The 16,004-nt window shown below is 45.3% G+C and overlaps 1 protein-coding gene across 2 annotated transcripts in view; it reads left to right on the top strand.

Moving 5' to 3' along the window:
* The first annotated feature begins 1,864 nt into the window (after window positions 1–1,864).
* Window positions 1,865–16,004, top strand: part of SYT13 (synaptotagmin XIII) — a 43,677-nt gene continuing 29,537 nt past the window's right edge. The window contains exon 1 of one of the 2 annotated variants that reach the window (XM_011963281.1): window positions 1,865–2,167. In XM_011963281.1, coding sequence (XP_011818671.1) covers window positions 1,985–2,167 — 183 coding nt within the window. In that variant the 5' untranslated portion in view covers window positions 1,865–1,984. The remainder of the gene's footprint in view (window positions 2,168–16,004) is intronic. The other variant, XM_011963282.1, reaches the window with a different exon arrangement.

Here is a 16,004-nt window from a genome sequence, read left to right as displayed (position 1 = left end):
TTCCTTCAAATCACTGGAAATTCTGCGTAAGATGATCATATGAATTATTCCACAGTTACTGAGTGCTTGCTGTATGCACCCATGGGTGATGACATGGAGACTCTAAAGATGTTAGCTTGTTGAAGGAATCCCAAGTCTGTGGGGTGGCTGAGGCTCAGGGGCACATTGGGAAGTGTGTAGAGAGGAGTCTGGAGGGCTTAGCAGGGACCACATCACAAAGGGATTTGGATAAAGGTTGAGTCTCTTGGGTTTATTCTTGGAGAACCTTTGAGAGCTGTTACTCGTGTGAGTGACATGATCAGCTTTGTATTTTGGACACCTGCCTTTTGATGTCACTGAAGGCAAGAACTAGAGGGAGACTATTGTTTTGATCAAATAGTGAGTGTTCTAGAACTTCTGAACCCAGGCCTTAGGACAACTGGCAGCTTCTGCTTCATTCCTCTTAGAACCCAGCTAGCATGCTGTGAGCAGCTCCAGCACCATGGAGAAGTGACATAGAGGAGAACCAAAATGCACCAGTTGACAGCCCCATTGTGATCCCAGTGGCAGCCAGCACCTACTGCTCACCATGGGAGTTCACCATTGCACTATCTGCAATGGTGTCCGGAGAGCTGATGTTCCAGTCCAACTGAACCCCTAGATGACTGCAGTCCCAGAAGACAACATGTTGAGCAGGAAAACCACCCAACTGAGCCCAGCCAACCCACGAAATCATGACAAGTAACAAAATAACTGGTCTAAGCCAGTAAGTCATGGGTGGGTTTTTACACAAGTGTAGATAGCTGAAAACTGGAGGATGGGTGGGTTTCCAGGTGGTGGTCACAGCTACAGCTCAGAAGAAAAGGTCTGGCTAGAGAGGCTATAGATTTAGGAGACACTGGCTCATAGAAATGTGAAAGCTCTATTGTGGATGAAATCACCTACAACCCTTTTCACACATGCCCAGCACGCCTAGAGCACAGCCAACCCACAGCAAATATCTGCTGAATTAAATTCAACACTCCATATAATGAAAAGCACTAAAAATCACTGTTTTCTTGAGCTAAGACAGTCCTCAAGCCTGGAATTCTAATTTCCCCTTGTTCTAAGCATACTTTTATGCTCACCCTCTCTGAATCAAGTGTGTACTCCGAGCTGCTGCATTTTATCTTCTTTATCCTCCTAAGACAAGTCCTTTTGAGTGTGGACTAGGAATCTGCAAGCATAAACCTGGGTTCAGGGTGATGATTTTTCTACCTGTGCACCTCTCTTCTGAGCCTCAGCTTCCTCATCTATATATAAAGATGAGAATACCTGCTGATTAAATTAGGTAATAAAGGTGAACTCTTGGGCAGCCCTAAGGGGATGCAGCTGTATTATCCATCTTCAGCAGGTCACAGGTACAGCCTCAACCCAGACATCCCATCGGTTCCCTCTACCTGTGGCCTGTTCCTTTTCCCTGTAAGAACCATCTCCCAGGTTGGGGAGCTGGGAAATATCCAGCTTTGTGTTTGAAAAAACTCTCGGAGGACCCAATTTTACAGCCAGCTTGGCCAGCCGCTCGGGTAGAAGGGTGAGCAAGGAGCTAATAGTCTGGGAAAGTGACTCCTAGAGTGGCAGATATGGCTGGAGCCCAGGTTTGTCCATTAACACAGTGTGACCTCCACAGGCTCCAACACATCTTGGGCCCAGTTGTCCCCTGTTGTACACAAAGCATTAAGAATGGCCTGAAACAACCCCAAGGCTCCTTCCACCTGGAAGGCTCCGGCTCCTGTTGGGGTGGGGGTCCGGTCACGTGTTGGAGAGAAGGGGGGTGCCGGTTGACGTGGCTCTGGGTCCAGCCTCCTCTGACGTCCTCGCAGCCGTCCTCCCTCCCTCCGTCCCCGCCCCTCTGGCGGCGGGAGAGCTGCTGGCTCGCCCGGATCCCGGGAGCTGCCTGGAGGCGGGCCCGGCCCGGGGAAGGTGCGCGGCGGCGGGACCCAGCCCAGCTCGGGGAGCGGGCACCATGGTGCTGTCGGTGCCTGTGATCGCGCTGGGCGCCACGCTGGGCACGGCCACCAGCATCCTCGCGCTGTGCGGGGTCACCTGCTTGTGTCGGCACATGCACCCCAAGAAGGGGCTGCTGCCGCGGGACCAGGACCCCGACCCGGAGAAGGCGAAGCCGAGCTTGCTCCGGTCTGCACAACAGGTGAGCGGGGTAGGCGCGCGGGCCCTTCAGGGGCGAGGTGGGGTCGCCGGGCAGCTGCAGAGGGTGAAATGGGGTGGGGGACGGTCGTGGATCTTTGCGAGACAAAGCTTGGCGGGGAGAGGGGACAGCAAACGCGCTGGAGGACAGGTCAAGGAGTCAAAAAGGCAGGCGGATGGGGGAGGCTGGGGGATGGTGGAGAGGTGAAGGAGAATTAGGTAGTGGGGGAGCGGAGAGCTTGTGGGTACTGAGAGAAGAATGGGGGCCAGCAGCGAGAGCTAAAGGGAGGGGACAGGAAAGGGGACCTGGATAAGAATTAGGGCTGGGAAGGGTAAGAAGAGAGGGAGGCTGGGAGGGGAATCGCCAGGGTTAGGGAAGACCCTGAGAGGAACTGGAGAATGAGGAACTTGCAGAATGGGGAGGAAGACTGGGGTCTGTGAGAGGGAGGGGGATGGTGGTTGTGGAGCCAGGGTAGGGCAAGCCCTGCCAGAGCTGAGAAGAGGTAATGCCTGGAAAGCCAGACTGGAGGTGGCTGGGGTCCCGCAGGAGCTGAGGAGCTAGAGGGGTCTGGAGAGCTGAATGCCGGAGGAGCCTGAAGGACTCTTCCCCACCCCCTAGCAGCTCTGAGCTCCGGTCAGTCAGAGGGGGTTGCTATGGCCTCCCCCAAGATGTCTCTGCAGATGTCTCTGCAGATGTCCCTGGAGACAGGAGGGCTTTTATCCCATGCATTTGCTCATGGCCAGAGCTCCTTCGTGCAGGAAATAGCCCATGCTCCCATTGTAAAGAGCAACAGAAGGGGTCTGGGGAAGCGGTTTGGAAGGATTTCCCTGCATAGGCTATGACCTCCAGGATGCATTTCCAAAGTGCAGAGTGCAGAGTGTTCTCTGGAGAACCAGGAGGCAAAGAGTCTTGCTAGAGTGATTTGAAGAAGGATGGCCCTGGGGCAGGGGCATGACTTGAAGGACCTCCTAAAGACCCTCTAGATCCGTCTAGGTTCCAGGAGTGGCATTAAAATGCTGTGACTCCATCTTCCTTTTTCCAATCAATAATTCAAAAGCTCAGAGGACTCAGTTGTGTGGGGCCTGTGTCAGTCACTGTACAGTGAGAGTGGAAAGGAAATGGCTGCTGTCCTTGAGGCACTTATAATCCAAGAATAGTGACATTGACAGTGGCTAAATAGGAGCCGGCTGCACAACAGAATGTGGGACTTGGGGCTATCTGGAAATGGGAATAGTGGGCTTTCCACTGGCCAGGAGTTGGGAGCCCTTCTCCAGAAGTCGTGGCCGGCCGCCTCTCAACCTTTTTTCCTGCCCAACACACTTGAGGAACTGCCACTCTTCTGCCTTTCAGTGACGTCTCTCCAGGCACCATCCCCTCCCCTTCCTAGAGAGAACCACTGGGAAAGTAGTTGGTGTAAATGACCTCTAGGGTCTCTTCCAGTGCTTTGTCTTATTGATGACCAGTAGCCCACAGAACAGCTGATCGTCTGTTAAAGACAAACCAGGTTGTGTCTCTCCCCTGCTTCAAATCCTCCACAAGTTCTCACTGAGCTTGGAAGAGGTCATAGCAAACCATGACATAGCATACACTCTGTGCCAGGTGCACTGTTCAGAGTGCTTTACACTAATTAGTGTGTTTCTTGACCCAGTGAGGGAGCCATAGAATTATCCTAACTTAAAGATGAGGAAACTGAGGCTTAGAGAAGGTAACTGACTTGCCTAGAACTGCACAGCTAGAGAAGTTTTAGAGCCAGACTCTAGCTGAGCTTGTCCGATTCTGGAGGCCACGCTATTAGCCACTCCTCTCCAGCCACTCACCTGCTTTGACATGGAAGGTGCCTGCCTCTCCAGCCAAGCTCATGCCAGTTTCTTTCTTCATCAGCAGTCTTGGCCTCCCTGGATTTATGATTATTCTTTTAAAACACCAAGCCCTTTTCTGCCCCTTCATTTTTCTCCGGCCTTTCATATAAATGACTCCTTCTCATTCTTCAGATCTTTTTCCATTTGAAGTCTTAGGGAGAATTTTGCCCACTGACACATGAAACAAAACACCCCCTTCCTGTTATCCCCTCCTATACTGTTCTTTCCAAATCCTTTTATGGCATTCTTTACACTAGGATGCAATCTTTCATATTCACTTATTGGTGTAATATTTATTCCCAGCACCCACTCAGTGCCTGGAAACTAGTAGGTGTCCAATAAGAAATTGTGAATGAATAAAGTCATCTCATGGACCATCCAGTGGGGATTCTCATCTTCAAATATGGATGCACTCACTATGTCTTTGTAACTGAGTGTGAGCTCAGTAGGGGCACAGTAAATATTTGTTGATACATGATACCTGCCCATCCACATTCCCTTATCTGGTTCCCTCAGTGACAAAGATGTGGGCAACTTGGGGCTGAATTTATGGGTGTGAATGTGTTGAACCTGAGATCTCACAATGACTTGGTTGCCATTCTTCTCAGATTCATTCAGCCACTGGCCCAGATGCAGTAAATTGAGAAAAGACAACCAATTGATATTTCAAAGCAAGTAAAGAAGGTGGCGTTAGGGGTGGCAGATTACAGGAGGGTGATGTACTTGGCACCTGTTGACGAGGAGGGCGAGAGCCAGGGAAGCTCTCTGAGGATGTTCCTTGAGGAAAGAAGATATGGAGGCTGGAAAATAGGGGTCTAGATTACTATAATCCCAACAGAGCTATCCAAGGTCTAATAGCCAGTGTCTCTGTAACTTGTAAGTTGTGGCTGCTGGAAAAATTCTTTGGATTTGGAGGCCATTCCTAGAAATCTGATTTCTGACCCTGAATGGCTGGATGAAGTTGAAAGTTTGTAGTGATTTTGAAAAGAAATTTGGAGTTTTCCCAGGGGTTTTGTTTATTTTTTACATGGGGTCTGACTCCATCACCCAGGCTGGAGTGCAGTGGTGTGATCAAGGCTCACTGAAGTCTCAACTTCATGGGCTCAGGTGATCCTCCCACCTCAGCCTGCCATGTAGCTGGGAATACAGGCACGTGCCACCATGCCTGGCTAATTTTTTTGTATGTTTTGTAGAGACAAGGTCTCACCATGTTGCCTAGGCTGGTCTCAAACTCCTGGGTTCAAGCAATTTGCCTGCCTCAGCCTCTCAAACTATTAGGGTTACAGGAATGAAGCACTGTGCTTGGCCCCCAGGGGTTCTTATTCTGGGTCCACAAATCTCAGTCTATAGATAGCATTAAAAGGTTCATGGTCTTGGATAGGAAAAAAAATGACATCATTATTTTCACTTACCTCTAACTGAAACAGTATTTTCTGTAAGTAGAAATAGCAACAAAAACCATAGTGTATCATCCATACCTGTGACTTTGTCTCCAAGGGAAATCACAGATACCTTGGTTGTACATTACAGCTGTTGCAGATGGTTCACATTAGATTTACACTCATCTCTCATTCTAAATTATGGTACTTATTAAATCTCCTGCTAGACTCTGTTATTTAATGAATTAATAAAGAAGCAAACATATAGCTACTTCACAATCTGGTTTTATTAGGCAGTCCTTTGCAGCCTTGTGTCTTTTATTTTCTGCTTTTTCCAGCAATTCAGAGGAAATGTCCCTAGGCAGCCCTCGGCCATGCATTTCCTCTCATGCTTCCAGCTGGTTTCAAGTCACAGTTCTTTGCTTTTCTGAAATACACACTCTGGATCCTTTATCTTGCCTTCTTAGACAGTGCCTCACTCTCACTCATGTGCTACCCCTCCGGGCATGCAAGGAATTCAGTTTTACTATGCCGCCCACTCCTGGCCTGGCAGGTCACCTGGGACCTCTCTGTCATCAGCCTAGCTCTAGAGGCTTGATCATTAGGCAGTGACCTGGCAGCTCGAGCAAGGAGACAGAGCCGGGGGGCAAAGTGAGAATGTTGGTTTCTCCTTCACCATTACTTCTGAATCTATTAGTGAGCAACGGCCAGACCCATGGGTTCCTGCCTCTGAATTTCCTCATCACCCTTGTCCACACAGGCTGCCACTCAGCCCACTTCTGGGTCCTTTCACAGGAAGTCCTCCTTTCACCCAACCTAAAGAAATCGGGAGCAAGCAAGGAGAACGGCTCTTTTCCCCTTGCCCCACGGCTCAGTCCTGTACCCATACCACTTGGCAGGCACACGCGTCCTGTTTTCGGGAAGCCTTCCTTTTCATGGCGTAGTTTTCTCCCAACATGGTGCCTACCTTGCTGTGCACTTAAGTGAATCTTTTCAAATGCCAGAGAGGTCCCCTGGGTGACCCCAGTGCTGTCCCTTTGAAGCTAACACGTGGCCAAAGGCTTCATTGAAATTGCTTGGCCCTCAGCAGGAGTTGCCACACCATTTTTTTTTTTTTTGAGACAGAGTCTTACTCTGTCGCCCAGGCTGGAGTACAGTGGCATGATCTCGGCTCACTGCAACCTTCACCTCCTGGGCTCAAGCGATTCTCCTGCCTCAGCCTCCTGAGTAGCTGAGATTATAGGTGTGCACCACAACGCCTGGCAAATTTTTTTGTATTTTTAGTAGAGGCGAGGCTTTGCCATGTTGGTTAGGCTGGTCTCGAATTCCTGAGCTCACGTAATCTGCCCACCTCGGCCTCCCAAAGTGCTGGGGTTACAGGTGTAAGCCACTGCGTCTGGTCCCCAGGTCCCTTCTATCCATGTCCCCAGTCACCCACTGTCACATGTGACCAAACTCTACAATTCCATCCTCTTTCCAGCAGAGTCAGGATCACTGAAGTGGCTTTCAGTGGATCCCTAGTAGATTAGTTCTAAGGTTTTACAAAATAATATAAATAAGTGTTGACTGACTTTTTCTTTCTTTCTTTCTCTCTTTCTTTCTTTTTTTCCTTTCTTTCTTTTTGAGACAGAGTCTTGCTCTGTCATCTAGAATGGAGTGCAATGGTGCAATCTCAGCTCACTGCAACCTCTGCCTCCTGGGTTCAGCAATTCTCTTGCCTCAGCCTTCCAAGTTGCTGGGATTACAGGTGCCCACCATCACACCTGGCTAATCTGTTGTATTTTTAGTAGAGATGGGGTTTCACCATGTTGGCCAGGCTGGTCTCGAACTCCTGACCTCAGGTGATCCACCCACCTCGGCCTCTCAAAGTGCTAGGATTACAGGTGTGAGCCACCACTCCCAGCCTGAATTTCTATCAAACAATGTATGTGTGGTGGAGTCTTCTCCTTAAGATCAAATAATTTTTCCTTAATTTTCCTTGTATTCTTGACAATGTCTGGTATGATGCTGAGCACATGGCAGTGTTTTGAATTAAATCATTATCTTGTAACCTAACACTGAATAAGAGAGGGAAGACACAAAGGAGTACATGCTGTTAGGGCTCCATTGACACAGGATTTGAAGCCAGCGCAGTTTATTTATGGTGTTATCCTGGGGGACAGGAAATGACTGCAGCTGGGTGGGAGAGCTTCTGGGCTTTTGTTCATGCTCTGCCTCTTGACGTGGGTCCTGGTTACAGAGGTGTGTTTACTTTGTGAAGATACATCCAGCTCTACATTTATGATTTATGTACTTTTCTGTCTGCAGTTATACATCAGTAAGGTTTTTATTAAAAAGTATCATATTGTGACATGTTTGTGAACATTAATTGAGTACCAGGCCAGTATTTTTATTGCCAGGAGGACTTTGGGGCCATATTCAAGAGACACGAGCCTCCTTTTTGTGGTTTTTTTATAAACTGCTTCTTCGGCCCTGTTTGCTTTCTGCTATTTCTCCCATGGCCACCTCCTGTGTGCTGCATAAAGGATTCCCCCTTGGGATTGGGACCTTAAGACCATCAGTGTAGCCCTATTAGGCCTCCCACCTCTTCTGCTCTTCCTTAGTCCTCTAAAGCAACACCTTCTCTGATTGGTTGTTTCAATTCACACATATAAGAGTGAGGATGGACAGATGCTGCATTTCATTAGTTAAATAGTTCATTCATCAAAGATTAATGAGCACATGCTAGGCCTTGGGATGTGGCAATGGAAAGACAGATATATGCTCTTCTTGACAAATGGGGAGACAGACAATAAAATAAGCAATTGCCATGATCGGGGAAGCACAAGGTGCCATGGGAAAACCGGGGTGGGGGTATTATTCCCCCCTTCAGCCTAAAATAGAGCTTTCTCCAGCGCAGGTTGGTTGTTCTTCTGAACTCTCCCCTGTACCTTAATGATGCTAGGATGCCCCATGTATTGCTAACCCCACTCCTGGAACTGATTCAACTCTGGAAGGCTGTAAGGTCTGACCTCCATGGATTCTCAGACTTTTAAAGGACTCATTTTCTAGCCTACTCATTTTCTAGCTTTAAAGGACTCATTTTCTAGATCAGTAATCCCATTAGCTGATCTCTTGCCTGGTGAACTCACCCATTCGTATAAACCACCACCACAACAAAGTATTTCTGTAGAGTAATAAATAACAATGATAGAATAACTAACATTTTTCAAGTTCTTTATATGTGCCAATCACTGTTCTAAGCATTTTAACCATATCAAAATGTTTTTTGAGACAGAGTCTCACTTTGCCACCCAGACTGGAGTGCAGTGGCATGGTCATGGCTCACTGCTGCTTTGATCTTCTGAGCTCAAGTGATCTTCCCACCTCAGCCTCCCAAGTAGCTGGGAATACAGTCATGTGCCACTGTCCCTGGCTAATTTCTTTCAAATTTATTTTTTTAGAGAGGGGTTCTCACTATGTTGCCCAGGCTGTTCTTGCACTCCTGGGCTCAGGCCATCCTCCTGACTTGGACTCCTAAAGTGCTAGAATTACAGGTGCGATCCACTGCACCTGGCCATAACCATATTAATTTTAATTATCACAATAACCCTATGAAATATGCATAAGTTTTATTTTTCATTTTAGAGAAGAAAAGTAAAACACAGAAAGCTTAAGTAACATATTCAGTGGGAGAGCTGGGAATCAAATTTACAAAATTTGTCTTCAGCGTGCACACTTTTGACTACTAGGCTGGATATTAGCAGAAAAAAAGTAGTCAAAATTTTATTCGAGCCATTGTGTTTCCCCAGATATGGCATAAAAGTGTCTACAAATACGCATCTTTGAGGGTCAACTTCAGAAACCTTTCCCAGTGCTTTGGATTGCTTTGCTGCCGCCATCACACTTCAGGCATTGGGTGCAGCCCAGGGCCCTCCACATAGATTTTACACAGTAAACATGTTTGGGCTGGTTGCTTAGCAACGTGGAAGACAGTATGAATTTTTCATCAAGAAATTAGCATAGATTCTTTCAGGAAGAAGAGCACAGACTCACTGGAAATACTCTTCAAAGCACTCATATGTGGACCTCTAAGCCTGTGTCCCTCAGTCTTTTTTCCAGTGACAGATCTGACCTGTCCCATCTCCCTTCCTCCCCTAGTTCCTTGTTTGGGTACAGTTTGTAGATACTTCAGATACATGGCTCTTCTCTTCATGGAATTGACAATTCACTAGCACCTTTTGTTAATTCCAGGAGAAAACAGTGCTGCATCCTTTCCAGATTTTCAGATACTAGCCAAGTTATGAGGAGGTACCTGGGGCATAGGAGGAGGGATAGAGAGGCCTTTGGATCATGATGAAGGAAACACCTGAAAGACAAACCAAAAGGGGCCCAAGCAAAGACAGAAGGAAGAGAAGAGACCAGCAGGAGAGGGAAGCATCAGACCCAGAAGATAAAGAGGAGAAAAAATAAGACACAATCATTCCAGGATCAAAGACCTATGAGCGCAATCCGAGTATGTGGAGACAGTCCCTTTGTTGTCCACACTGACCTACAATCTCCCAATAACCAGCAGCAGTTCACCTCCTGCTTCCACCTTCTTACTGTGTTCAGTACTCCCAGGGCTTATTTTGTGCTAAGAAACAATGGGAAAGTCTGCTCGGAGGATGGAGAATAGCTTCATAGAAACAAGTTTTAAGAACTAAGAGATTCTATACGTATGTATCAGAATCAACACACGTGCATACAAAGGGCCCCCTATAACTAATTTGATAAGAAATAATGGAACTAATACAGTTATAAAGGAAAACAGGTGAAAAAGGTGTGTTTGTCCCTCTTTTTCTTCGTTGGTTGTTTATTAAGCAACTATGTGCCAGGTGCTGTGCTGGGAGGTGAGGATACAGTGGTAACTACCCTCTTCCCAATGACACAGTGACCTATCCTCAGCCCTCACAAAACTTATAGTATAATGGGTAAAACCAGAGTTTATAGAAGAAGAGGGCAAATAAATGAAAATGTGTGCTGGTGGTAGATGACCTGAACAGAAGGTTCTGGTGCTTTGTAAGTGTAAGATGAAGAGCTTTTACAAGAACACCTCACAAGATGAAAGCTTTCCTAGAGAGTGATGGCCAAACTGAGGGCTAGAGTGGGAGAAGATCTTAACCAGGGCAAAAGGGAAGGATGTTGGGGGCTCCACACAGAGAAATGAGCCTGTGCAAAGGTCCTGTGGCAGGAGGAAGCCTAACATTTACGACAGCCTGGGGAAAAGCCAGTGTGGCTAAAGAGTAGAGAGCAAGGGAGATCCTGGTAAACAATGAAGCTGGGGAAATACGCAGGGGCCTGGATGAGCAGGGTATTGGAGACCATGGACAGATTCATTTATTCATGCATTCGTTCATGCGTGCATAAATCAAACATTTGTTAATGTCTCCAGGAGGGGCATTGAGCTATGTACTGATAATGTGAAGGTTACCATTATTTTCAAAGCTTTTTTTATTCAGGTGAAATTCACACGATATTAATCACTTTAAAGTGTAGGATCAATGCCATTTAGTACATTCACATTGTGCAACCACTACCTCCACCTAGTTCTAAAACATTTTCCTCACCTCAGAAGAAAACCCCTCATCCATTAAATAATCACTATTCCTCCCTCCTCCAATCTGTTTTCTGTCTTTATGGATTTGCTTATTCTGGACACTTCATATAAATAAAATCATATGATATGTGATATTTTGTGACTGGCTTCTTTCACTTAGCATCATGTTTTCAAGGTTCATCCACATCATAGCATGTATTAGTACTTTATTTCTTTTTATGGCCGAAAAATATTCCGTTGTATGGACACATGTAATTTTGTTTATCCATTCACCCGTTGATGGATATTTGGATTGATTCTACCTTTTGGCCATTGTGAATAGTGCTGCTAAGTACATTCCTGTACAAGTATTTCAGTACCTGTTTTCAATTCTTTCAAGTGTATACCTAGGAGTGGGATTGCTGGATCGTATGGTAATTTTATATTTAACATTTTGAGGAACCGCTAAACTGCTTTCCACAGCAACTGCACCATTTTAATCTCCACCAGCAATGTATGACAGTTCTCATTTCTCCACCTCCTTGCCAGCAGTTGGTATTTTTTATTTATTTTATTTATTTATTTTTTAAAGTCATCCTAGTGGGTGCTAAGTAGTATCTCTTTGTGGTATTTTCTGAGCTTTTAACATCTAAAAGAAAAATCCAAATTCTCACTTTTACAATATTCATCAGTAGCTGGCAAGCTTTTTTTTTTTTTTGAAAAAATTGTATTATACTTTAAGTTCTGGGATATATGTGCAGAACGTGCAGGTTTGTTACATAGATATACATGTGCCATGATGGTTTGCTGCACCCATCAACCTGTCATCTACATTGGATATTTCTTCTAATGCTGTCCCTCCCCTAGCCCCCCACCCTTCTGACAGGCTTCAGTGTGTGATGTTCCTCTTCTTGTGTCCATGTATTCTGATTGTTCAACTCCCACTTATGAGAGAGAACATGTGGTGTTTGGTTTTCTGTTCCTGTGTTAGTTTGCTGAGAATGATGGTTTCCAGCTTCATCCATGTCCCTGCAAAGGACATGAACTCATCCTTTTTTATGGCTGCATAGTATTCCATGGTGTATATGTGCCACATTTTCTTTATCCAGTCTATCATTGCTGGGCATTTGGGTTAGTTCCAAGTCTTTGCTATTGTGAACAGTGCTGCAACAAACATACGTGTGCATGTATCTTTATAGGAGAATGATTTATAATCCTTTAGTTATATATCCAAAATCACAGTAGCTGGCAAGTTTTTAACAAACATTTGCTGTCTGTATTGAGCGACCATTAAAATGAGTCCACATGGGCAACCAGTAAAAACATTTCATTGTTCATGAGTCTCGTGAGAAGAATAGAGTGTGTGTGCAGTAGTCCTGGCTGCCCTGTTCTTCCAGCAAGTTTGCACCTGCTGCTCTGTCTGTCAAATATGTTATTATTGTCATCTTTCCCATTCTGTTCCCCCAAGCTTTACTCCCTCATGGGTCCCACTCAAATTCACCCTGATACCTGGGCCCTGCAAACCCCATCTAATTGAGGCAGTATTTAGTGTCTTTTAATATTTCCTTATGTATCAACACTGCCAGGCCAGTGCGATGCCTGAAGGAGCCTTGCCCCTCTCCAGGGTCAGTTGCTGCCCACACAACGAACCTTCAGGGGGAGTTCAATAAGTCCTAATTCATTAGATAAAGGATGCCTTAATTGCCTTATGTTATAGAAAAGTCCTGGGAGATTTTTACACACTGCTTAAGAATGTTACAGTGCTATTTGAGGAACCTGATTGTGATTTTGGGGTGGACCTGGAATGTGTTATAATTTTTCCTATTAAAATAATGGAGAATCAGTGCCTGCTTTCTGAAATCTGCTAATCAGCATGTTTTTAGGAACAGATCAGAGTCAAATAATGAGGAGGAGTTGCATATATGAATATGAATGAAAACAAGCATAAAGGAGAGGGGGTCCTGTGAGAATTCTGCAAAATTGAGTCAGTCCATCTGGCATAGACCTTAGAGTATTTTGACATACTTCATTGATTCCTCTCCCTACCCCCACCTCCACTCATTAAGTCAAAGACATGCTTTTCCCTCATGGAAAGTTGAGCAGGACTTAGCATATAGCAAAAAGAAACGAGGAGACATGTTGAATGACTAAATACATTGGTGAATGGATGGGTAGACAAATGAGAAGGCAGGGATCCGTGGGGCTGCCACCTCTGCTTGTAGCCAAAATAAAAACCACATGCACAGAGAAGCAGGAGAGGATGCTGAGTTCACTGAAGGATCTCTGTGCTTGCCTTTTGTGACATATCAAGAAATCAATACCAGCAAGAAGCATGTGGCAGCTTCACTTTTTACAGGCTTCTCTCCCTTCAGGTCTCTGTTCATCCGGCTAACGTTAGAGAGAGTTTTTAAAATCTTCAGCTGCCAGGCCAATGAGGTAATACCCAGGGAGACGTTTTGTTTGGAAGAGCATTATAAACCACACAGGTTGGACTTGCTGGTAAGAACAGCACGATGTAAAGGCTGTAGTTTATTGAGGCAGGATTGCAAAGACTTTGCTTTTCAAATAGAATTAAGAAGGATGTTTTGGAAAAGATGGTGTTTGAAGATGCAGATAAGGTTGGGTAAAAGCAGTTTGGTAGGGCAACTAGAAGAGCTGATTGAAACAGCTGCGGGTGTAGAATATCTTGTTAGCTTTAAGCTTATTCTGCATTTCTGAATCCCCCCTGCACTCCACTTCTCAGAGCATATCGCCGAGCATCTTAAAATACACTTTCATTTCCAGCAGTCACTTCACATAGAGGAAAGGGGAAGATATCAGAGAGAAATACAGTGAAGGCAGTGATGTGACATGAAGAGAAAATATTCTCATGATTTGGAGGGCTTCTTTGCACATTCTTTGCAAATGCGTCATCTAATGATCTCGTCTCTTACTAACAAATGGAGCAGATTCTTTAAGTGGCAACATGACTATCACCCTTTGCACAACAGCCTCCATACAAAACACGTAGAGACAAAGAACAGAAAAGAATGAACGCGAGGTTGGGTGCCTAGCCTAATCCCACCGTGTTGTAGCCTTGCATTTGATTTTGGGTACCCACTGGAATTAATTTTAGGTAACAATATTTGAGACCACTCGAAAGAAAAAATTAACTCAGAATGAAAATGTTCATTTTTATAATCAAGATGCTGAGCTAAAATGGGAATCAAATGAGACTCAAAAACCTGAATTTGAATTCAGACTCCACCATTTCCTAGCCAAATCACCACGGCCTTTCTGAATCCCACTTTACTCTTTCATGAAACAGGGATTCTACAAGGTTCTCTAAGGTCATGTGGAAGAATGAATGAGATGACATGTATGAAAGCACCCAACGGATTCAGCACCTGCCGTTGCTCAAAGGATATTTTTAAGAATCTGTGAATTATTTTCTTATTTATCCTTTACCAAAGCAATGACTTGTCTTCTCACCATGCGGGAAAGGAAAAATTCATCAAGAGTATTCCAGATGTGATAAATGAAATGTGTCTGTTAGAATGAAAAGGGGAACATGAACATTCCATTTCTAGGATGATTATTCATTCAACAAATATGTCTTGTATACCTGCTATGTGCAAGGCACTGAGTTAGCCCTTGGGACAGTGCAGTGACAAGGCAGAACCCAGCCCTGACCTCAAGCAGTTAATATTTTAGAGGGAGAGATGTTCATCACACAGTCATACACAGAACATAGTGAGTGCTGGGCTGGAAGTTATTTCCTTGTGCCTCCAGAACCCCCTGAATGCTCCCCTCTCAACCCCAAACCTACTTCTTCCCCACCCCCTGGCCCCAGGAGGCCCCCACCTATTGGCTGCATTGACCAACTCCTCTGCCTTTTGGCATCAGGTGGAGTTGACCCAAAGGAGATCTGAGGACAAGAGGAGTGTGAGGGGCCTTCATCATCCCTGCTCCCTCCCTGCTAGGTGCCTGGGGGGTGGCTACATCCTCAGCTGAAGGGGTCAGATCCTGCCAGGTCACCGTTTCCCTTCAGCACCCTGTCCTGTTTCCAGTGACCTCTCCTGATTCTTGCCCCTTCAGGCCTAGGGATGCTAACAGTGCCCAGCTCTCCCAGCCCCTGCATACTCGCCACTCCTTGTTGCTTTCCTTAACCCTCCATACATTTGTAAATGCTTTATGAAAATCTCCTCAATTACCCAGTTATAATGTGCCATCTGTTCCTGCAAAAACCCTTATTGATAGCATACTCAAACCATGTTAGCTATTATTACCAACCCTAATGATTAATAATAATAAAGGAAGAGTCTGTGAGGCAGAGGAAGTATGCCAATGAAATTGGCAAAGCTCAGGACCAGCAGTGGTAACACCCTTTATTTGCACAAGGTTCTATTGTTTAGAAGCCACTTTCATTTTCCCATTTGGTTCAGCGTCTAGCCTGATGCTTTGTGCATCTTGAAGCCTTTAATACATGCTTGCCAAACAGACACACCTGCGGATAGGAAGCTTTGGAGCTATTATTCACATTTCAAAAAGCTTGGAGTGAGCTGAGGAAAAATAGTTCTCATTTATAGTAATTTGGAGCCAGGTACTCTGATATCACTGACCTTCCATGATCAGATCATATTTTGGGACATTTTGTAGACTGACTGTCAGCTCTGATAACACAGAAGGAAATCTATTAGGTTTGCATCTCATTTAAAAGAAGGAAGAACTAGATCTATGGATAATACTGACTGGCTTTGAATCTGCCAAAATGTCAGCTGCTGGAAGAATGTTAGAAGCAGCACATTAATGGCCATCCCTTGAAATGTGCCTCCTGACTAGTCATGAAATTCACACAGAAGAATCAATTTGTTGCCCAAACATGGCAGAGACTGCAGACATCCAGTGACATACAGGGGTTCTGCTTCTTTTCTTTTCTTTTCTTTTTTCTTTTCTTTTCTTTTCTTTTCTTTTTCCTTCCTTCCTTCCTTCCTTCCTTCCTTCCTTCCTTCCTTCCTTCCTTCCTTCCTTCCTTCTTTCTTTCTTTCTTTCTTTCTTTCTTTCTT

Source organism: Colobus angolensis, unplaced genomic scaffold, assembly GCF_000951035.1.
Source record: "Colobus angolensis palliatus isolate OR3802 unplaced genomic scaffold, Cang.pa_1.0 Scaffold61, whole genome shotgun sequence".
Taxonomy (NCBI): Eukaryota; Metazoa; Chordata; class Mammalia; order Primates; family Cercopithecidae; genus Colobus; species Colobus angolensis.
Note: the sequence above shows the minus strand (reverse complement) of the source record. Positions and strands in the feature narration are given on the sequence as shown.